Consider the following 24,576-nt stretch of genomic DNA (forward strand, 5'->3'; position numbering starts at 1 on the left):
ATGTGATGTTCACATTGGTTGTATTATATACACAGAAGAAAAGGCTGCAAACAACCCCCGGTCCACCAAGATGAAGGACCAAGAGTACTGTGTGGCACACCCTACAACATCATACACACTCCAGTTCTGAGGTAACTTTACCATGGTGCAAAAGTCACGCAGTCAGTACAAGCCAGACCTCACACTTGGCACTGTGATCTTCTCCTGGGCTAACGGCATGCATTACAATAATACCTAGAGATGCTGTGCAGTGGCATGGAACCACCTCACCCAGTCAGCCAGAAAATACAAAGGCAAACAGCCAATATTGTATAATGTGCTGTGCTGCTGAGCCATGACATTCAGCAGGCTTGATATGTTAAACAGTTCTTACTGAAAACATTTTTAATCTATGATAGGTTTATCAGGAAACAAGTCCATCCTAAGTGGAGGAACATGTGCCCTACCTGGCAGGAGAAAGAAATGAACTACTAACATATGTGGTATTAAGACAAATTCTTTCCCTCTCCCCTCCCTCCCGCTCTCTCTCAACCAATGGTCTGTAACTGGAAAACCCAGAACCCTCCCTTCGCAGAGAAACTTCAGGCCCATCAGCCTGTTGGAAACTGATGTCTTTACATCCACCAACCTAGGCTAATTGTAAGCTATTGTAGAGTATTATTTGAACTATGTAAAGATGTGCCACTATATATGCTGTAGTTGTTTAGTTATGTAAAGAGGTGTTGCATTTGTTTCACCTTGTCTGCCTAAGGCACCTGATTGGTCTAGTAAAAAGCTGAACATCCAAGGGCTGGAGAGATGGCTCAGAGGTTAAGAACACTGGCTGTTCTTCCACAGGTCCTGAGTTCAATTCCCAGCACCCACATGGTGGTTCACAACCATCTGTATTGAGATCTGGTGCCCTCTTCTGGTATGCAGGAATATATGCAGACAGAATACTGTATACATAATAAATAAATCTTTTAAAAAACCCTGAATGTCTAATAGCTAGGCAGGAGAAAGGATAGGCAGGGCTGGAGGGAGAGAATAGAAATCTTCGAGAAAAGAAAAAAGAGAGAAGGAGGAGGAGAGAACAAGGGAGATAGGCCTGGGGCCAGAAGCCAGGCAGACACCAGCCAGCAAGACATAGAGAAGCAGTGAAAGTAAGATATACAGAAAGAAAGAAAAGCAAAAAGCCTCGAGGCAAAAAGTAGATAAAGAGAAACAGATTAAGTTAATAGAGCTAGCCAGAAACGTGCCTAAGCTAAGGCTGAGCATTCAAAACTAATAATAAGTCTCCGGGTCATGACTTGGAAAGCGACTGGTGGCCCAAAAGAAAAAGCCTGGTACAGTAAGCAGCTTCTAGGACCATGTCACTGCTGAGGAGAGGAATCGAATCATGACTGAAGCCAAGAAGCGCAACCAAGCTGGATGCAGAAAGAACAGCTCATCCAATATCGCCCTCATCAACACTGACCAAGGTAAGTGGGCACTAGACTCCAACGCCAGGCCCTCCTGACTGAGAGCAGCAGCTAGACAGCCAACTAATCTCTCAGTGGTATCCGAGGTAACTCAGGGACATCCAGAATCTCCTGCTGGATTCCTGGAGCGCCTCTGGGAGGCTTACAGGGAGTTTACCCCAGAAAACCAGCATCTATTAAGATGGCTTCTGTCACACTGTTAGCCCCAGATATTCACAGGAAGTTACAGAAATTAGAAGGGCTTGCGGGATTGGATAGGTCACAGTTATTGGCAACAGTCCTGAAGACTTTTACCATTAGAGATCCTGATAGAAACCAAGAGTACTACCCCAGGGGACCAAATCAGCCTTGGGCCAGGTTGCAGAAGGGCCGGCGGACACTAGAAGAATGGGTGCCCACACAGGCAGGAAAAGGGAAGACAGACCCTCAGTCTCACAAGGTCAGACTGACAGGGCTAGGGCTCCATACCAGTGAGCCCCCAGGAGCCCACGGTCACAGGAAAAATAGGGGGAACATTCTCTGGTTCCTAGTGGATACAGGTGCAGCCCATTCAGTACTGCCCCAAAAACGAGTCCCCTCACTAAGAAAAGAACCACCAAGGGGCCACAGAACCAGAACCTACACTTGGGATACCACCCGAGAAGTGAACCCTGGACGAGGTACTGAGATTCATTTTTGTTTTTTTTTGTTTTGGTTTGTTTTGGTTTTGGTTTTGGTTTTGGAGACAAGGTTTCTCTGTGTAGCTTTGGCGCCTTTCCTGGAACTCACTCCGAAGCCTAGGCTGGCCTCAATCTCCTAGAGATCTGCCTGGCTCTGCCTCCTGAGTGCTGGGATCAAAGGTGTGCGCCACCACCCAGCTTATTTTATTTTATTTTATTTTATTTTATTTTATTCTATTTTATTTTATGTGCATTGGTGTTTTGCCATAGGTGTTGGGTCCCTTGGAACTGGAGTTACAGACAGTTGTGAGCTGCCATATGGGTTCTGTGAATTGAACCCGGGTCCTCTGGAAGAGCAGTCAATGCTCTTAATCTCTGAGCCATCTCTTCAGTCCCAACCCCTGCATTTTAAATTGGTTGCTAACATACATTAAAAGAATAATCACCGGGCGGTGGTGGCACACGCCTTTAATCCCAGCACTCAGGAGGCAGAGGCAGGCAGATCTCTGTGAGTTCGAGGCCAGCCTGGGCTACAGAGTGAAATCCAGGAAAGGCGCAAAGCTACACAGAGAAACGCTGTCACAGGAAAAAAAAAAAAAAAAAAAAAAGAATAATCAACTCTGTTAAAATATTGACCCCACAGGCTCAGTTTCAACGGTACCTCTGCTGGAATCAATTATTTGATTCTTATGATCTAAGCCAGTGGGGAATGTGACGGCTAAGGAAACACCATTTTGAACCACCCACCCACCTTAGCAGTCATTGGCCTCTGACCTAAAATTCCTGAAAAATCCCTTACCCCCCTCCCCAGATCTGTGTAACTACTGTGAAATAATTAACCACTTGTCCTGGTCTGTAAGCTCTTACTGCTGTGGGCAGGGGAATGAGGCAGTTTCCTCACAGAGCTGTACACTCTGCAGAAGTGGAGTAATTGTGATGTTCTCCTTTGTCCACTGGCTTCAGTGCGCATGTCTGATTTGGCTTTGGAGACTGTGGTCCTGCTGCTACAATACATTTGGCTGATTATTATCTGTATTAAGTCTGTGGTCTTTCCTTAGTGGTCTCAAAGTCTGTAACATTTGAAAGAAGCAAAGGCTCTCTATCAGGACCATTTAATATTTTGATTTAAGATTCTGTGGTTCTGGTTAGCTGGTGCTGAAGAATCAGCAGTGATTAACAAAAGACCAGCACCACTTTACAGGCACCGGTGCTGGTCAGCTGGGGGCTGAAGAATCTGACAGATGAGACCAGCGTCACTGAAACCTTCTGGGAAGTGTTTCCTCAGGGTCAGCCCACAGAAGCTGTGTTCCAGAAGTGGCCAAGGTTGCACCTTGTGCAAACAGCTGAACTTGGTAGTGTAAGAGTCACTCAGGTGGTACTGGTTTTGAAGGCATGAAGAAGTCATGGAGAGCAGTCATGTCTTGGCACTGTGTGGTAGGGCTGGAGTCCCTGAAGAGAGCCCAGGAGAGTCTACTGGTGAAAGAGCAGTCCAATTGCAGTAAAGACCTCAGCATTTTGGAGATGTCACTACTAAAGGAGAGCCATCAAGAACAGAGTAGCCGCCAGCCGTGGTGGCGCACACCTTGATCCCAGCACTCAGGAGGCAGAGACAGGTGGATCTCTGTGTGTTCAAGGCCAGCCTGGTCTACAGAGTGAGTTCCAGGACAGCTAGGACTACACAGAGAAACACTGTCTCAAAAACAACAACAACAACAAAACAAAAAAAGGAACAGGACAGCCACAAGGTTGGGATAGCCTGAGCCTAGAAGACAAGCTGTATGTCCTTCCTTCCTTCCTTCCTCCCTTCCTTCCTTCCTCCCTTCCTTCCTTCCTTTCTCTTCCCTTCCCTTCCCTCCCCTCCCCTCCCTTCCCTCCCCTCCCCTCCCTCCCTTCCTTCCTTCCTTCCTTCCTTCCTTCTTTCTTTCTTTTTCTTTCTTTCTTTCTGTCTCTGTCTGTCTCTATGTCTCTGTGTGTGTGTGTCTCTCTCTCTCGTTTTTTCAAGACAGGGTTTCTCTATGTAGCCTTGGCTGTCCTGGAACTCAAACTGTAGACCAGGCTGGCCTCAAACTCACAAATGCCTGCCTACCTCTGCCTCCCGAGTGCTGGGATTAAAGCACCATCGCCCAGCTAAGATAGAGTTTCTTAATAGACTTGCTTGTCATAAGACACAACTTGTTCCAGATCTCTTGACCCCAGCTTTTCTATTTTCTTTATCTTTTCATCTCCTGGTGCTCCACCTCAGGGAAGAACAGCCTTCTGGTCCAGATCAGTTCTGGAAATAAGTTTTCTCCGCTCAAAATCCGTTTGGTTTTTGTTTGTTTGTTTGTTTGTTTGTTTTAACAGACAGTGTCTGGCCATGTAGCCCTGACTGGCTTGAAAATAGCTATGCTAGCCTTGAATCTGCAGCAATCTTCCTGCCTCTGCCCCCTGCGCACTGGAAACACAAGCATTACATGCTACTATATTCAGCCCATGTAATTCGTCATAAAATTGTTAAAATGCTTGACCTTCCTCCTTCTGTTGTAAAACCTCAACAGAATTACACAAAGTACTGAAGGAACCTAAGGTTCTTAGTTTCCTAGTGCTGTGACGAGACACCAAAATCATGGCAACTCTTATAAAGAAAACATTTAGTTGGGGCTAGCTTACAGTTCAGAGGTTTAGTCCATTATCATCATGGCAGGGAGCATGGTGGCATGCAGACAGACATGGTGCTGGAGGAGGAACCCAGAGTTCTACACCCAGATCCACAGGCATCAGGGAGAGAGAGAGACACTGGGCCTGGCTTAGGCTTTTAAAACCTCAAAGCCCACCGCCAGTGGTACACTTCCTCCAACAAAATCACACTTAGTTCAACAAAGGCCACACCTCCTGATCCTTCTCAGGTAGTGCCACTCCCTAATGACCAAGCATTCAAATATATGGGGGCCATTCTTATTCAAACCACCACAGGTATTATAGCCATAGTCTTCAGATGTCTGACTCAAGAGCAGGCACAGTAGCTCATGTCTGTAAGTCAGCACTTAAGAGGCTCTAGGTCAAACAAACAAACAAACAAAAAGAGGCTCTAGGTCAGCCTGGGCCACTTAGTGAGACCCTGTCACAGGCAAACAAGCATATGTCTGATATGAAAGATGAGAAAATGTTTTTATGGAGAGAAATTTTAGAATTATTAAAAAAAAAAAAAAAAAGCCTGGCTGCTGGCACACTAATAGGTATTAGCTAATAGAAATGATTTACATGGGAGGCTACTGACCACTCCCTCGTGTCCATCTTCTGGAAATCCAAAAAGTGCTATTTTTGGTAAAACAGTATCATCCTATCCCCTCAGCTGTGCTGGTGACTTACGGGCTCAATATAACAGCAACCATCAGCTTTTTAAGTGGGTGTTAGCCATTTGTACTTCCAATTCAGGTCTTCCTAGTGAACACTATTCCCCATGGAGCCACTCCCCAGCTCCCTTAATTCATTATTTTAAAAGTTCCACAATAATTAATAGTAACATCTGGGAAAATCTCTTTATTTACAATTACAGTTAGGTAGGGAACGGGGATAAGGAGTGCTGCTAATTCATGTCTCTCCTTGTCCTGCTGCCACTCAGGATAGTGTCAACTGTGCACACTACTTTCTGTGAAATGAACTGCCGGCATCTCACGTGAAAACCCAGGAATCCTGTAGCCGTGTTACTCAAGTAAGGATGGCTACCTAACTCCCACAGTTTAAACGCAGGTGTTTGAGACCTCATACCGCACAGGTACACACATCAGAGTCTTGTCAGTCTAGGCATGGCCTCTTCAAGTTACCTGACCCCATCCTTTTACAACCATCCTGTAAACCATGGTGCACACCATTTCAGACCAGCTATTGCAGGGAATGAAGTAGGAAAATGACAAGTTTGAGGCCAACCTAAGCAACTTAGTAAGACTCTGGCTCAAGTAAGGTTCAAAAGGACTAGAATACAGTTCAGTGGCAAAGCACTCACAGCATGCATGGCACCCTGGGTTCAGTCCTCTGTGCCACAGAGAAATGGAGGGGTAGAGGGAGGAGAGGAAGGGAAGGGAAGAGGGCAGAAGAGGAGGAAGGGATGGAATGAGGGAGGAGATGGAGAGAAATCTTTAACATTGGATTTTACTGGAGGAAAAAGGTCTAAACCCCAGACACTCCAGAAACTATCCTGGAAGGAAGCTCATCACATACCAGGGACAACAAATATCAGCTACAGAGACTGTTTAGAACAACGAGGAGCATCATTTGTTTTCCCACCCAACTTGCCACTTCACACCTAAGGATGCAGAGGACCAGAGAGAAAGTGACATTTCCAAGTTCATACAGCTGGTATGTGGTGCCCTGCCATCAGCAGGCTGGTGCCCTGCCACTGCCTTACACAGGATTCAGCTGTATTAGATAAACTATGGAGGAAATCCTGAGAAAATCCAAATACCAGAAAACCTCAGTCCTCAGCTTCGGCCTCAGTCCAGGCTCTAGGGACCAACCACTGGTCCTTTGATGAGTCAAGTTTTTCTTTTGTTAAATTATGGATGAAGAGAAGGCAATCTTGTGGGGCTTTTGAAAATATGTATCAGTATATACATGACACGTACGTGCGGCTATTGGAACAGAGGCTCGAGGTGAATGTCAGATGTTCTGCTCCACCGCCCTCCACCCTGTTTCCTTGAAGCAGAGTATCTCACTGAACCTTGATCTAAGTTCAAGGCAGCCTCAGCAATCCTCCTGTGTCTGCCCCTCCCATGGCAGAAAAAGTTACAAGTCACATGACCACATCTAGCTTCGTAGTTGTGGGCTGGAGACCTGAACTCAGATCCTCGTGCTTGCACATCAGATGCTCTTACTTGATGAGCCATTTCCCTGGCCCTAAAACTACATCTTTACATCATATTTCAATAGTTACTGAATGTCTACTGAATCAGGGGGTCACCTGGGCCAGAGGAAGCATTGGTGGAAAAGACACCTCATTATGCAAGATGCATGGTTCAGGAATAGTGTGGCTGCCCTATCCCTACCATGTAACAAACTGGTGTGGGGCATTCTGAGCACTAATGATAATAAAGAAATTTGACTCCAACAGTCTGGTTCCTGGTGAGAATGAATCCATATCACAAAAGGCAACAGGTCACCCTCCTCAGCCCCAGAACAAGAGCCAAGATGGCTGGTGGCAATACCAGTGCAATAAAAGATCATAACAGCAAGCACTTTCTGCTCAGGTGCATGGGAAGACAAGTTTGACAGCACATCAAAGGTGTGACTCCCACAATAGTTCAAAATCCACCAGAGACATGAGCCCCAGGAAAGCAGATGTGATTTGTTCAAACAATTTCAATGGGGGCAATTTAGATAGTGACAGCCATTTGAGATGCAAGCAGGTCACGCCCACTCAGTCCTACCTCCCAGTGACTAGCAAGTTTGGGTGGAATCTCCAATCCCAGCTTCTCAAGCTTCTGATCCCTGTACTTCTCATACTGCCGGTACCCCGCATAACCACCACCTGTTGCCAACAGGAAGGGCACAGGGCGCAGCAGGAACAAGGATCGGACTGGAGCAGTATGGATTTTTCTGGCACCTGTAACAACAACAACAACAACAAAAAAAAAAAAAACAGAGATTCTGAGCCTGGGAGACATGAGAAGGTTATTGTTAACAATACTGCATATTAATAACTTGCCAAAAGAGAGTAAGTACATTTTGAGTACTTTTACCAATAACAACAATAAGAAAGGAAGTTACATGAGATAATTTCAGTAATTTGCTGAATTATATCACTTTACTATGTATCTCAAGATGAGTGCATCAACGGTCCACCCTGCTGGGCAACCTGGTGGTACATGCCTATGATCCCAGCACCCAGGAGGGTGGAGAAAGGGGTTCAACACCAGCCTGGACTCCACAGCAAGACTCTACCTCAAAAAAAAAAAATCACGCTGTATACCTTAAATATATACACTAAACAAACAAACAAACAAACTAGAAATTCCAACAGCAAAGAGCAGATATGTGCCGCTGACTGGATGGAGGGAGGTAGCCCCATAGCACCTCATTTTAGTGGCTGGCTTTAGTTATTTGGTTTTGGTTGTTTTGAGACAGGGTCTCATGGAGCCTGCCCAGCCTTAAACTCACTGTGTATCTAAGACTGACTGATGCTCCTGCCTCTGACTTTCAAGCACTGGGATTGTTTGTGTTGGTCACCACAACCAGCTAATTCTTTTGGTTTTTTTCCTGTAGTACTGGGGACTGAACCTAGAGTCTTGAACATGCTTGGCAAGAGCTGCACCACTGAGCTACATTCTTAGCACTGGTTCTTTAAAAAATGTATTTATTTAATCTGTGTATGTGTGCACACACACAAATGTGTTGTACAGGTACCATGTGAATGCTCAGAATCAAACAGGTTATCAGATTTGGTGGCAAGTTCCTTAACCCACTGAGCCATTTCACAGGCTTGCTGGTTCTTTTTTATTTTTATTTTTATTTTTTATTTTTCTGTTTTTTTTCGAGACAGGGTTTCTCTGTGTAGCTTTGGAGCCTGTCCTGGAACTCACTCTGTAGACCAGGCTGGCCTCGAACTCACAGAGATCTACCTGCCTCTGCCTCCCAAGTGCTGTGATTAAAGACGTGCGCCGCCGCCGCTGCCACTACCACCACCACCACCACCACCTGGTGCTGGTTCTTTTTTAAATAAGCAAAGGATGTCATAAATCTTGTCCATTGTCTAATCATTCCTAATGAATCTGCTACTTGATAAGTTATCTGTGGGGACAGCCTGCCTTGTCTTAAACAATGCTGTGAAATAATCCTTCTGTACACTGTAAATATGTATTGCTCTGGTTGTTAATAAAAAGCTGATTGGCTGATAGCTGGACAGGAAGAAATTGGGTGAGACAGCCTGAGATGGAGAGAATGCTGGGATGAAGGGAGTGGAATCAGAGGAGTCGACAGAAGACACAGGGAGAATCGAGATGAGCATGCCATACTGGGAAAAGATACCAAGCTTCATGGTAGAGTGCAGATAAGAAATATGAGTTAATTTAAATGTAAGAGTTAGCTAGTAACAAGCCTGAGCTATTGGCCAAGCATTTATAAGTAATATTAAGTCTCAGTGTTGGTTATTTGGGAAACTGCTGCCACAACAGGAAAACTCCACCTACAGGACAAGCAACTTTCAGAGGTAGGGTCTACAGGAGGGAAACGTGAGCTACATACTGCAGTCATTTACACCCTATAATGATATCCTTTGTCCTAACCAATCATATTCCTTCTCAGCCGAGTGGCACTCAGGAGGCAGAGGCAGGCAGATCTCTGTGAGTTCAAGGCCAGCCTGGTCCACAAATTGAGTTCCAGGACAGTCAGAGCTGTTATACAAAGAAACAATGTCTTGAAAACAAAAAACAAAACAAAACAAAAAACAAAAGATAGGGTCTCAGTGTAATCTAGACTGGCCTTGAACTCCCTGTTCCCCTGCCTCCACCTCCCAGGTGCTGGGACTGCAGATGTGTACCAATCATGTCACCTGCCAGATACCCTGTTGGCAAACTCACGGGCTTTGGGAATTAGTTAAGATGTCAAAATGGGTGGGCAGTGGTTGTACTAGCCTTTAATACCAACACTCAGGAGGCAAGGACAGTCGGACCCTTCCGTTCAAGGCCAGCCTAGTCTACAGAGCAAGTTCCAGGTCAGCCGGGGCTCTACAGAGAAACCCTGTTTCAAAACAAAAATAAAAAACAAAAACAAAAGATATCAAAACCGTGACCCTGGAACATTGCTGGATAACCCTATTAAAAAAGATATTTCTCTTTAAAAATGTCAATTAGATGCTGCTGTCTCAGTGTGATTTCAACAAGTGGAACCCAGATTTTACTCAGGTTTGGCCCATATTGCCCCCCCACAGGACATTAGAGCTGGCACATAGGCAGAAGCCTTGCTTGCTGGTAAGTCACTGCCGGTAAGTCTTCTACAGGATTCCGGTAAGAAGGTTCTGGTGCATAGTCCCAGCTACACAATTACGCCTCACCTTATTAAACAAGACTTATGTTAATTATGATGTCAAGGGGCTTTCCTCACTAACCTTGTCTTTTAATGTTTCACATGAGGGTATAGTAGAAGAAACTCAACAGTTGACTTCTAAACTTAAGTCGGCTGAAAGGCTCCTTGAACTCTTTTTTTTTTTTTTTTTTTTTTTTTTTTTTATTAGAAATAGAAACACAATTACAACATTTAAGATTTATTTATTTATTTTGTATACAGCATGTATGACCAGAAGAGGGCACCAGATCTCATTACAGGTGGTGTGAGCCACCATGTGGTTGCTGGGAGTTGAACTCAGGACCTCTGGAAGAGCAGTCAGTGCTCTTAACCTCTGAGCCATCTCTCCAGCCCTCCTTGAACTCTTTAAGGAGACAAATGGTTTTCTCCACAGTGTAGCTTCTGGTGACGATGGTGGCAGAGATCAAGCCTGCCGAGGATTCTTAGGGTGGCTTTCTTGCCTGTTCTCTTCCTAAGGGCAAACTGCCCCAGCTGTTCCTCTACCTCTGCTCTCAGTAGGAATTAGAATACTACCGAAAGGATCACTTTTTATGTGTAGACGCTACCTCACTCATATGACAAGCTCCACAGATACACATCGGCACCAAACTGCTGGCTTGTGCTCTGAATCTTTGCCATTGGTTGTGCAATGGTCCTCAGGTCAATCCTCCTGAGGCACTGCTTCCTCGTTGCCAACTCTTTGTTGGCTTGAAGCAGTTAAGAGACTTAAAAAGCCCTGCCCTTAAGAAGAGACTCCGCTTTTCAGCTTCCTCAGTTCCCCCTCTGCTTTGAGGAGGGTCTTTTTCTGTGTGCCTGCTACATGTCTGTGTCTCCTCACCCCCAAGTGAATCCATTTCTCTACCTGCTGCTGATTCTGTCTACGGTGCTTGGGATTTCTCTGCTGCTACCTGTTTAGCTTGGAATTCTTCCTTTCAATTCTTTAACTGGCAGAGAAAATCAGCCTGAGCCAGATCTGCAGACAGTCGTGGGCACTGGGAACTGAATGAAAAAAGACTACATGTTCATTGCTGAGCTCTCCCTGCGTGTTCCAGCATGCAGTTACTGATTAGTAACAGCCCCAAGGGCTCCCATTAACTAGCGTGTTTGTAGCAGGTTTTCTGTTGGTCTCATCAACCAGCTCATTTCACTCCCAGGATCGGTACTGGGCCATTAGAAACAGCATTCAGTACGTAAACAAAAGGATAGGTGGGTAATAAAGACAACACAACCAGACCACCAAGTTCTCACTCCACAGTGCTGGGGGTGGGGAGGTGCCACTCCACAGTACTTTCTACTCATGAGTCTCAACTGGAACAGACTCTCTGAAGAACAATTCGGCCTAAATACTAAAGTGCAAAATACGTAAACGTTTTATAGAGTCTCAATATAGAGCTCAAGCTTTCAAACCCATTATCGTCCTGTCTCAAGCTCCCAAAGGCTGGCATTGTAACAGATATGCACCATCATGCCTAGCTTAGACACCTTCGGGCCCAGTACCCTGAGAATGGCAAACGTATTACTGTAGGACTGTCTGTGGCAGAAAAGGCTAGAAACAAATACCCAGCAATGAATGGCAGTCCATACAGCAGAGTACTACTCAGACAATGGGTAGTTGTTGAGGCTCCAGTGAGGACTACAGGCCAGTCACCAGGACTTACAGGAGTGCTTCAAAGGTATTTAATTCTAACAACCCTCTGTTTTTCCAGCTTTCAGTTCCCGTCCAGTTGAGTAAACAGATGTTCAATTGCTCCTTACCTGTGCTGAAGGTTTCAAGGGGCAGCTTCCGCAAGGAGCCGAGAAAATGGCGCATGGCAGTGTATTCACAGTGGCCGGGGCTACAACCAAGAAAAACGAATCATCACAAATACAATTTCTGATTCTGTTTAGAAACAGAATTGGTTTATTTGACCTACTTATTTTTCCTTGAAGAAAATGTTGAATGTTCTGATATCTGATACTTAGAGTGACTCCACAAAAGGCACACCGTCCACCTGATGTAGAAATGCACTGTAGATGACCCAATAAACAGTATGTGCTGCCCATCAAAAGCTCACAAACAGAAAGCCTCTAAGACACATCACAAAACAAACAAACAAATGAATGAATAAATAAAAATGATGAATTGGTTGACAACTTAATTTTTTTTCTGAAATTATTTTTTAACTCTGTGTGTGTGTGTCTCTATGTGAGTATGTGCACATGAGTACAGGTGCCTGTGGAGGCCAGGGGAAGGTGTCAGATCCAACTGGAGATGGAGTTAGATGGCTGGGAGTGGCCCAACAAGGGTGCTGGGAACTGAACTTGGGTCATCTCTAAGAACAGCATGTACACACTCTTAACTAAACAACTGAGTCATCTCTCCCAGCCCTACTGACTGGCAATTCATCCTGCGGCCAAGGTTTTGGCCTTAAGCTTCCTATGTAACTGAGGATAACCCTGAACTCCTTGTCCTTCTGCATCTATTTCCTGAGTGCTGGGGTCACAGGTGTGGGTCACCAAGGACAATTTAGAAATCCTACAATATTGTATCAATGTGAGCTTCATGGCTTTAACCACAATTAATGAAAGAAGCGTCCTCATAGGAGAAGCTGAAAGAGTTACATTATAGAGTCTGCCAGGCTCTATACTGCAGACACCAGGATCCATACAGTAGAAGAGAATGCCAACAACATGGAGTTGGCAGAATCTGAACAAAGGTATTTTGGATTTCTAGTCACTATTTTTTAATTTTTCTAAGTTTGAAACCACTATATACAATGAAAGTTTTTTTTTTTCATCATTAATCGTGAGATCATAACAAGTACGGAAACAAGGTCTCAAAGCCTAGTTTTTCTGCAGGTGTTTCTGCACACGAAGAAGAGCTGCACACAGATCTGCATATGCTGGGCCCTGCTCCTTGAACCTACCTACCTGTCAGGGGCTGAAAATTTAATGCTTTAAATATTTATACTGATGCCGGGCATTGGTGGCACACGCTTTTAATCCCAGCACTCAGGAGGCAGAGGCAGGCGGATCTCTGTGAGTTCAAGGCCAGCCTGGTCTACAGAGTGAGTTCCAGGACAGGCTCCAAATGCTACACAGAGAAACCCTGTCTCGAAAAACCAATATATATATATATATACTGAGGAACAGGGAGGAGTGGCCACCAACACACCACACTAAGCTAGTCTCACTAGCTCTACCAGTTTAGAATGTTTTCTTTCTCTCTCTCCCTCCTTCCCTTCCTTTTCCCCCACTGAATTGCTGTGGTTTGTTTGTTTGTTTGTTTTTAGTTTTTCCAGACAGGGTCTCTCTGTATAGCCCTCACTGTCTTGGAACTCAGAGATCTACCTACCTCTACCTCCTGAGTGCTTGGGACCAAAGGCATGCATCACCACCACCAGGCTTTGGACTGTTTCGAGACAAGGTCTCACCATGTAGCTCAGGCTGGCCTGTCTCCGCTCATCATGTTGGGATTATGTTTGTGCACTACCATGGTGGCTCTGGTGTACAATGTTTTCATTGTCTTTTGTGGCTACTGGGCTGTAGTGACAGAGTAAGCAGATGCAAAGGACCTAGAAACATTTACCTACTCTTTCTGAATGGCGTGATCTAAGAAGTGCCACTTCCCTAGGGGAAATCAAACATGTCCCAGCGGTGACAAGTGATCACACTGACAAGCAGAGCACTGACTTCTAGTTAGCAACTAGATTTCCCTCATCAAAGATCAAACTTTCAATTCTCTGAATTTCAATTCAGATAACCCCCTAGTTTCTGAAATGTTTGTTTGTTTTGGGCCTCCTTGGGCACCAGGTACTTAGTGATACACATGCCAACATGCAATCACTCACATACACACTTTTTTTTTTTTTTTGAGGCAGGGTCTTAGGATGTAGCCTTGACTAGCCTAGAACTCACTCTTTTTTTTTTTTTTTTTTTTTTTTTTTGGTTTTTCGAGACAGGGTTTCTCTTTCTCTGTGTAGCTTTGCGCCTTTCCAGGATCTCGCTCTGTAGACCAGGCTGGACTCGAACTCACAGAGATCCACCTGCCTCTGCCTCCCGAGTGCTGGGATTAAAGGCGTGTGCCACCACCGCCCGGCTAGAACTCACTTTTTTTTTTTTTTTGGTTTTTCGAGACAGGGTTTCTCTGTGTAGCTTTGCGCCTTTCCTGGGACTCACTTGGTAGCCCAGGCTGGCCTCGAACTCACAGAGATCCGCCTGGCTCTGCCTCCCGAGTGCTGGGATTAAAGGCGTGCGCCACCACCGCCCGGCTTAGAACTCACTCTTTAGACTAGGCTTGTCTTGAACTTGCACAGATCCTCCAGCCTCTGTCTCCCGGGTCGTGGGATTAAAGGCATGTACTATCATACCCAGCTTCATTTTCCAAAGTACTGATCTGAAATCTAGATAAAGAAACTACATCCTTGACAGTAAATGTTTCTTTCTTCTTTGGAGAACGTTATAATATTAAAGTGGTAACTTTCACTACTATAAACATCTAAATTGATATTTTTTGTGAAAAAAAGAAATGCATTTATAACTTTTGTACATATTATTTACCTTATGGATATTTAGTCGTTAAATGCTATAAACATAATCAAGTTTCAGTACTTTGATTTTCTTCTCAAAAAACGACTTGAAAACACCCTCCCCACGTGGTGCTGCTGTGGCTAACCCATGGACCTGGCTTCTCCTCTATGTGAGGGTGGGAGTCTCAGCCTGTGGACCGCTGTTAACAAACAGCACTACCATCTGAGACCAGCTGCTCTCAATATACAACAGTAAGCCTAAAGCCCTGCTTTTCCAGGGGAATTAGAACAATGACGGTTACAACTGACTAGAGGGCAAAGTATGTTGGGAGACTGATGCAGGAGGATTGAGAAAGTTCAGGACTAGGGGATTTAGCTCAGTGGTATGGGGATTTAGCTCAGTGGTAGAGCGCTTGGCCCTGGGTTTGGTCCTCAGCTCCAGGAAAAAAAAAAAAAAGAGAGAAAAGAGAAAGTTCAGGACTAATCTGGTACATAGCAAGAGAATGTCTCAAACCACAAAAACAGGCCGGGGCAGTGGTGGCGCACGCCTTTAATCCCAGCACTCGGGAGGCAGAGGCAGGCGGATCTCTGTGAGTTCAAGGCCAGCCTGGTCTACAAAGCAAGTTCCAGGAAAGACACAAAGCTACAGAGAAACCTTGGCTTGAAAAACAAACAAACAAACAAAAAACAAGAAGGGAGGGTCTAGACATCGCTCTACTGTTTCCCCTAACTTGACGTTTTGGGGAGGGCGGGGATGACACAATCATCCACAATTGTTTGCCCACCATCTCTGGATACACAGTGTTGAGGCAGTCTGCTTATGCACCCACCTTCCCCCCAAGAATGTCCCCTTATTGTCAGCTTGTCTCTCATGACATAAATACCATAATTCCTGCAGTTCACACAGAAACTGCCCCACGTCTCTCTCCAGTTCCCACCTCACTTTTCTTCTCTTTCATCACAGCTTTTTTTGTTTGTTTTTTGAGACAGGGTTTCTCTGTGTAGCTTTGGTGCCTGTCCTTCACTGTCAATCATGTCCTCACATTTTTGTTCCTATCACGTCGCCCTCAGTCAGCGCCCTCCATGCCCGCAATGTCACTAAATACACACCAGGTCTCTTTCTTGGCCTGGCAGCAGCAAAAAATGTTTTTTTGTTTTGTTTTGTTTGTTTTTTGTCTCCCAGAATCTCACTCCTGACTCACTTCTGGGGTCTTGAGTGCTTCTCCTAACTTCCTGGGACTTTGTCAGTCTTCTTTTTTTTTTTTTAAATAATTTATTTAACGTTATTTTATGTACATTGGTGTGAAGGTGTCAGATCCACCGGAACTGGAGTTACAGACAGTTGTAAGCTGCCATGTGGGTACTGGGAATTGAACTCAGGACCTCTGGAAGAGCAGCTAGTGCTCTTAACCGCTGAGCCATCTCTCCAGTCCCTTGTCAGTCTTCTTTGCAGATTCTCTTTTGCTTTCTAACTTGGATATGAGGCCATGCCCAGGTACAGACCTTTTCCCCCTACCCATTCTCTCTCTGGAATTGCTTCCAGGCACATGGCTTTAAAGAGCCCCTCACTACTTCTTAGTGTTCAACTGTGCCTCTAGAAACCTTGAGGTCTAGATTCACAACCAGCTCCCCACCACCCCTACACTCTGGACTCATCTAAAACCGAACTTGTTCTAAACAGATTTCCTCACCTGGAGTAGCACCCTTTCCACTGGCTCCTCCCTAGAGTTTTCTACCTGTGTCACAGCAGGCCAGATACTTACAAATCTGCTGCTTCTTCTAGATACCTGCTAGCCTACCTTTCCCAGCCTCCTTTGTAGCAACGTGTGAGGGGTACCAGGTACAAATGATGCACCTGCCCCCACCTCTCTAGGGTAAACATTACCACATACAACTGGGCTGGTTGCACCTCCAGGCCTTCTGAACATTTCTGTCTGAGCAATGAGAACTCAAAGGGCTTTACAAGAAAAATCAGAAAATGCTCCTGGGTTTGCCCATCAAGAAGGAAAGGGTACTCTCCTCTACCTAACTTGTAGAGGTAAAAACCAAAAATGGGAGCAGGGGGAGGTGAGAGGGGAGGTTGCAGAAGAGGAGGATGTTGGTGCCCTGCTCTATCACTCTGCCTTATTCCTTTGAGACAGGATCTCTCACTAAACTTGAAATGAGGCTGGCAGCCAGCAAGCCCCAATACTTCTTTCTGTCTCTGCTCTCCCCTCAGCACTGGGGTTCCAGGCCTGGGCACAGTCATGTCCATCTGTTGGAGTGTTAGGAATCTAAACCCATATCCTCATGCTTGAGCAATGTGGTGGTTTGAGTCAGAATGGCCCCACTGGCTCATGGATTTGCATACTTAGTCCCCAGTTGAACCATTAGGGAAGATTAGGAGGTGTGGCCTTGTTGGAGTAGGTGTGTCTCTACTGGAGGAGGTGTACTGAGGATGGGTTTTGGGATTTCAAAAGCCTATAACAGGCCCAGTCTCTCTCTCTCTCTCTCTCTCTCTCTCTCTCTCTCTCTCTCTCTCTCTCTCTCTCTGCCAGCTGCCTGTGGATTAGGATGTAAAGCTCTCGGCTGCTGCTCCAGCACCATGCCTTTCTCCTTCTGGTCATGATGGTAACACACTAATTGAAACTGTAAGCGAGTACCCAAGTAAATGATCCCTTTTCTAAATGTTGCATTGGTCACAGTGTCTCTTCACAGCAACAGAACAGTGACTGAGACAGGCAGTAAGCACTTGTCTTACTACTCACTGAGCCATCACCTTATCCCCCACAATTCCTTAAAAACAGGATCTCTTATGTAGCTCTGGCTGTCCTAGAACTTGCTATGTAGTTCAGGCTGTCTTCAAACTCACTAAGATCTGTCTGCTTCCACCTCCCAAGTTCTGGGATTAAAGGCCAAGCTTTTAATTTTTTTTTTTTTTTTTTTTTTTTTGAGACAGGGTTTCTCTGTGTAGCTTTGAGCCTTTCCTGGAACTCACTCTGTGGACCAGGCTGGCCTCAAACTCACAGAGATCTGCCTGGCTCTGTCTCCCGAGTGCTGGGATTAAAGGCATGCACCACCACCGACCGGCTTAAATTTTTTTTGAAAGGTTTTTATGTTATATGTAGGGATGTTTTGCCTGCATGTTTGTCTGTGCCTGGTACTCTCCGAGTCTAGAAGAGGAGATTCGATTCCCTGGAACTAATTACAGATGATTGTGAGCTGTTGTGCTTGGAATTGAAGAGCAGTCAGTGCTCTTCACCATCAAGCCATCTCTCCAGCATCTAGGGCAATTTCTTAATTAATGATCGATGGGGGAGGGCCCAGTCCTTTGTGGGCGGGGCCACCCCTGGGCTGGTGGTCCTGGGCTCTATAAGAATGTCAGCTTAGCAAGCCATGAGGAGCAAGCCAGTAAGCAGCACTCCTCCATGGACTCGGCATCAGCTCCTGCCTCCAGGTTCCTACCCTGTGTGAGTTCCTGCCCTCATTGCTTTTGAGGATGAAGTGTTATATGGAAGCATAAGCTGAATAAACCCTTTCCTCCCCAAGTTGCTTTGGTCATGGTGTTAGAAACCCTAAGATAAGTTGGTACCAGCTGAATGGGATATTGTTGTTGAAGACCTGACCATCTTTTGGGGACAATTATAGAAGGACTTTGGAACTTTGGGCTTTAAAAAAGGGAAAAAAGCCATTAAGTGTTGAGAGCTCAGTGAGCTGCTCTGTAGCAGCTTTGGAGACAGAATCTTGAGCAGTGCAGACAATATGAGGCTTGGCTTGTGGGTTTCAGCGGGAAGTTTAAAGACTGTCAGGGCCATTTGCTATTTTGAATTAAGATCCTGTCATTCTGGTCAGCCGTGATTAACAAGAGGCCAGCACCGCTGAAGTGAAACCTTTGCATTACTGGGACAGTTGATGCTGGTCATCTAGAGCTAAGAAATTCTTGGTGATTAGAAGAGACCAGCATCACTGAGATAAAGTCTTCTGGAAAGGGTTTCCTCAGGACCAGTACTTAGAAGCTGTGTTCCAGAAGCAGCCATGGTTGTACCTCCTGTGGGCAGCTGAACTTGGTAGTGTAAGAGTCACCCAGGTGGTACTGTTATTGAAGGCATGAAGGGGTCATGGAGAGTAGCTGAGGCTTGTCACTGTGTATCAGGGCTAGGGTCCCTGAAGGGAGCCCAGGAGAGGCTGGCTCTTGGTGAGATGCCAGTATCACAGGAGGACCACCAAGAACAGCAGCAGCAGTGGAGTAAAGCCATCCAGAGACTAGAAGACGAGCTGTGTGTGCTGCAGAGGGCAGGGCTGGAGAAGTGACCCAGGCCCTTTGGAGGAGCCCAGAAGATCGTGAGTGGATCCCAGCCGTTGGACACTGAGTTATTTACACTGTTGGAATTGAATTTTGCTTTATTCAGATTGTGACAGTGCCCTGGTTCTTCCCTCTTGAAGTAAGAAAGTATTTAACTTGTTTTTTTATTTTATGCAAGCCCATATAAACTTTTAGCTGGGCAGTGGTGGTGCACACCTTTAATCCCAGCACTTTTGAGGCAGACGCAGGCAGAGGCCTCTGTGAGTTCGAGGCCAGCCTGGTCTACAGAGTTAGTTCTAGGAAGGCCAAGGCTACACAAAGAAACCCTGTCTTGAAAAAAAACAAAACAAAACAAAGGCTCAGACTGCAGCCAAGCTTGTAGGGCATTTTCTTAACTAGTGATTGTAATCCACACGGCAGCAGAACAGACAGCAAATGCCAGAGACCAGAGATAGTGCAAACAGAGTAGCCAGAAAATGAGTGAGGAGGGGAAACAGGCCTGAGACGGGAGCAAGACAGAGGGGCTGGTCTTGTTTTGAAAAGACCATTGTGTTGTCTGTGGCAAATGGGAAAAAGAGGGCCAGGAGTCAAACATTAAGACTGGTATTGAAGGCATTCTTGTGGGAGATGGGGTGGCTTGGATAATGACAGACTATGAGAAATGGTCGGACTAGGAAGTGTTCTGAAGGTAAGGACTGAATATAGATGGTTCGAAAGAAAGGACCTGGGTTTGATTCCCAATGGCCACATGGTAGTTCAAAACCATCTCACTGTAGTTCCAAGGGATCCAAGGCCCTCTTCTGGCTTCCATGGACACCAGGCACGTGGTGCAGACATAAATGCCCGAAAAAAAACACCATAAACATTAAAAAAATGTTTAGAAAAGAAAAAAAAAAAAGATTAAGGCCCAGATAGAACAGATAAGCTCAATCAGGTGTCTCTTCTACAGAAAGAACCAAGGGTATGAATCTTCAAGCAGGCTATTAAAGCCAGTTGTGGACACACACACGTCCCCAGCACTTGAAGGCTGAAGCTGGAGGACCAGCTTGGGGAACAGAGTGAGATCCTTTCACAAAATCAAAATAAAATGAGATTAAGCACTTGGCTTTGGGTCAAATCCTGTGCAATCAATTCCCTCACCTGTAAAATCAGAGCCCATCTCATTAGCACTAAGTCATCATGTATGACATCAAAAACACCTTTTTTTGTATTGCTAGAAATGAAGTTTTCTTTAAAATGGAGTTTGTTTGCTCTCTCAGAAGCAGACTAACCAGGGTGGACACTGGTAACTGGAAGTTGATATAGTCAGTAAAAATTGAATATCTTTTTTTGTAATAATTGAATTTTTTTCTTAAGATGTCTTGGGCTAGACAGTTGTCTCACTGTTTAAGATTTATTTATTATTTAAAATAATAATTTATTTATTATTTAAAATAAATATTAATTATTCATTATTTTAAATAAACCTTTTATTTATGTGTATGAGTGTTTGCCTGAATGTATGTGCATGTACCACTTGCATGGATGGTTCCTGAATAGCTCAAAAATAGGCACTGGATTCCTTGGAACTGGAATTACAGATGGTGAGCTGCCATCTGCGAATTGAACCTGGGTCCTCTGTAAGAGCAGCCAGTGTTTTTGGTTTTGTTCCCCCCCCCCCCCCCCCCAGGAGACAGGGTTTCTCTGTGTAGCCCTGGCCATCCTTAAGTTACTCTGTAGACCGGGCTGGTCTTGAATTCAGAGTCACCTGCTTCTGCCTCCCAAGTGCTGGGATTAAAGGTGTGTGCCACCACCGCCTAGCCAGTGTTCTTAAACAGTGAGACAACTCTCTAGGCCAAGACATCTTAAGAAAAAAAATTCAATTATTACCAAAAAAAAGATTCAATTATTACTGACTATATCAACTTCCAGTTACCAGTGTCCACCCTGGTTAGTCTGCTTCTGAGAGAGCAAGACAAACTCTATTTTAAAGAAAACTTCATTTCTAGCAATACAAAGATAAAAGCTGAACCAAGTTCCAGAAACATAAACACCCAGTTAAGACTCTGGTCAAGGCGCCCCCCCGCCCCCCAGGATGGGTAAGCTGCTGGCCAAGAAATAGCTAAAACAAAGGTTTAATTCATCAAAGTCTGCAATAGTACTGGGAGAGTCTCCAAATGTATTTTGTCTTCTGTAGTTCTTCTCTTGGCTAAACGTTCCTGTTAACTGAAGTATGACCCTGAAACGCAAGGGCTTGTTTATACCCCCTAGATTGCGGGTTTTTCCCTTTAAAAACCCTTCACTCTGAGAGCTCAGGGCCATCCTCCGTCACCTGACCAGTGTGTTGGATGAGGACCAAGCCCGGCTTGCTTGCTTTAATAAATCCCTTTGTACTTGCATGGGATATTGGCTCTGTGGTGGTCTTGCTTGGGGGTTGAGACATGGGCACAACACTTCCAGTTGTAAATTTATATATATATTTGCCTGTATGCCACATGTGTACAGTGCCCACAAAGGAGAGAAGGGAGCATTAGATCCCTTGGAACTGGAGTTACCACGTAGGTGCTGGGAACCCAATCCAGGCCCTCTATGAGAGCAGTAAGTGCTCTTAAGGGCTGAGCCATCTCTCCAGCCCATAAAGAAAACTTTTTAAAAAGTTTTTTTCCTTTAGTTGTATTTCCACAAAAGTTTAAAGACAGCCCAGGTGGGCAACACACTTTGCTTAGAGACAGGTGTTTGTACATCTTTAATTTTTACAGAAGACTGTCAAGATCCTGTGTGTGTGTGTTTTGCCTGTGTGTATATCTGTACACTATGTGCATGCAGTAGCCATGGAGGCCAGAAGAGGGTTTCTAATGCCCTGGAATTGGAGTTATAGATGGTTGTGAGTCACTATGTAAGTGCTATGAATGTAACCCTGGTCCTCTGGAAGAGCAGCAGGTGCTCTTAACCACGGAACAACCTCTCCAGCCCCATAAGATGTTTTTAGTATCACCATGGGTGCTAAACTTTTAACTATAGTCCTCACTTCTCTCTCCTACTTTCAAAAGCTAGGAGAGTTCTAAAGCTCAAGTGGTAGATCTCTTGAAAGCTTTAACCATATTCTACCTGGTATTAGAATATTTACTAAGTACTCATTCCTCCTTTCCGTTAAACTGTCTAGACTTGCCTGAACTTATAACCTGGAGGGCTTATAAAAACTACAGCTGTCAGAGCTCCAAGCAATACCTCCTTCTGAATCTGAAACTGGCAGAAGATTGATACGTACCTGCTCATCTCTATCTTTACTAAACATTCCAGCCAAACCAACTTTTTGGCAGATTGGGGTAGTAATGTTTGAGACAGTCTCATAAAAACCAGGCTAGCCTGTAACTCCCAATGTAGCCAAGGATAGCCTTGAATTTCTGATCTTCCTGCCTCTACTTCTTAAGTATTTGGATTATGAATGTTAGACACCAAGCCTCATGTGTGCGTGTGAGTGTGTGTGTGTGTGTGTGTGTGTGTGTGTGTGTGTGTGTGTGAGAGAGAAAGAGAGAGAGAGAGAGAGAGAGAGAGAGAGAGAGAGAGAGAGAACAAGTTCACACCATGAACATATGTGGGGCTCAGAGGACAACTTCTGGAAGCTGGTTCTTGATTGCACCCTGTTGAGGCAGAGTTCTGTTGCAATAGCCGCCTGGAGTTCTCCTACCTCCACCTCTCGATGGGATACAGAGGGGGGCCACTTGATTCAGCTTTTCACAAGGCTTCTAAGGACCAAACGTGAGTCAGCTAGTGCTTTTACCAGATGAGTCATCTCCCTACCGACTCTCATCAAACACGTTAGAAAACATATATGACACTAAATCATACCCCATGTTGCTCTCCTACTACCACACATCACTCATTCACTGAAAAACTTTGGGGCTGGAGAGATGGCTCAGCAGTTAGGACTACTGGCTGCTTTTCCAGAGGACCTGGGTTTGATTACCAGCACCCACATGATGGCTCACCATCCTGGGTAACTCTAGTGGCTTCTGCGGTCACCATGTATGCACACGGTACACAGACATACTTGCAGGCAAAACACCTCAACACAAAAAAATAATTTTTTTTTTAAAAAGAAAAACTTCCCTACGACGTGGAGCTTTCATTTACTTCTTACAAATAGATAGTACTTTACTTAAAACTTAGAAAAATGTTATCTTTTGTGTGCATAAGTTTCTATCTTAATATATAACAAATTTGAAACTATTACTCTTGTTCTGAACATATCCTCTTCCAGAGGACCTGGGATCAATTCCCAGCACCCAGTGGCAGCTCACAGCGACCTGTAACTATAGTTCTCGTGGATTTAATGTCGTCTTCTGGCCTCCATGAGTACCAGGCATGGGTACACAGTCATACATGCTGGCGAACATGCATACACATACTTTTTTTTTTTTAAATTGAGCAATGTTGGGGCTGTAGAGATGGCTCAGCAGATAGGAGGACCAGAGTTCGGTTCCCAGCACAAGGTGGCTCACAACCTATACCCCCATGTAATTCCAGGACATTCCTGAGGGCCTATAAGACACCTGTAATCACAGATGTGCCAATCTGGGCTGGCTATACAATGAGTGACTCAGCCAAGTAGAGAACTATCTTTCTTCTCCTCCCTGAGTTAAGAACTCACTCCTCTTCTCTTCTCCCACCCCCTAAAAAGCATAAATAGCTGGCTCATGCCTGTAATCCTGGCATTTGGGAAGCACTTGAGAGGCTGAAACAGGAAAATTGCTGTGATTTCGAGGCCAGCCTGGCTTCCATAACGAAACTTTGTCTCAAACAGACGAAAAAATGAATGGCATTTATAAGATCCCTCAGGTCTCTTCCACCTGTAGCAGCCTAGGAACTGACGGAACAGAGACGTGTGGGTCAGCAGGATAAGGACCACAATTCCACAACAGACTTTTCAGATAACCACATCTAATCCTTTCGCCTCAAAGCTTTAGAACCCAAGTGAAAGTCGCTTGGCAGCGCCGTGCTCTTCCAGGTCACACCATCCTGCCAGGGATGCAAACACTCAAGAGAGGGCATTCAGCTCTGCTTCCACTCTAGGGACCATCAGTTTTGTTGTCCCAGGGCACTTCCATCTAGCTGGAAAGGACAAGCGAGAGCCTTCAGGCCACACCCAAACTCACTTCACAGTCCACGCGGTGGCTGTAGCGCCAGCGCTTGAGCCAAGGTAAAGGTGGCTCCGTGTCATTCCTGTCAGACCTACTCGCGGCGAGCCCGCGACGATAAATGGCTCCTCTCCCCAGAATCTGGCTTGGTCCAGGCTGGCCCCCGCCCCAGCAGCCTCCCGCCAGGCCGTACCTGCTCCGCCACGGCATGACTCCAGGTAGCGAGCGCACATATGGGCGACCCCCTGACGCCGCCATCTCGCCTCCTCCTAGGCAGACACGCCCCCTTCCGCCCTCGTACGCACGCCTGTGTGGTCGTGGGACCAATCAGGAAAGCGAAGGGCTGGCCCCGGAAGTCTCTGCGTACTGCGCCTGGTGACTGCGCCCCTGGCGCATGTGTTGGCATGCGCATGAAGCCGTGGGGTATGTCGCTCCTGCACCCAAAAAATCTGAGCCACCCTGTGCTCCGTGTGTGCATGCCACCTGTATGCGGGCGCCCGCGGAGGCCAGAAGAAG

At 45.5% G+C, this 24,576-nt stretch overlaps 1 protein-coding gene across 2 annotated transcripts in view; it reads right to left on the minus strand.

The window, feature by feature from the left end:
• The window catches only part of Pisd (phosphatidylserine decarboxylase), a 42,380-nt gene extending 18,028 nt beyond the window's left edge, over positions 1–24,352 (minus strand). The window contains exons 1-3 of one of the 2 annotated variants that reach the window (XM_059275654.1): positions 24,254–24,352; positions 11,909–11,988; positions 7,522–7,697 (exon numbers count right to left, since the gene is read on the minus strand). In XM_059275654.1, coding sequence (XP_059131637.1) covers positions 7,522–7,697; positions 11,909–11,988; positions 24,254–24,318 — 321 coding nt within the window. In that variant the 5' untranslated portion in view covers positions 24,319–24,352. Of the gene's footprint in view, positions 1–7,521; positions 7,698–11,908; positions 11,989–24,253 lie in introns of those variants that run through there. The other variant, XM_059275662.1, reaches the window with a different exon arrangement.
• Between the last annotated feature and the right edge of the window lie 224 nt (positions 24,353–24,576).

The sequence above is a fragment of the Peromyscus eremicus genome, chromosome 10 (genome assembly GCF_949786415.1).
Source record: "Peromyscus eremicus chromosome 10, PerEre_H2_v1, whole genome shotgun sequence".
In the NCBI taxonomy this organism is placed as follows: domain Eukaryota; kingdom Metazoa; phylum Chordata; class Mammalia; order Rodentia; family Cricetidae; genus Peromyscus; species Peromyscus eremicus.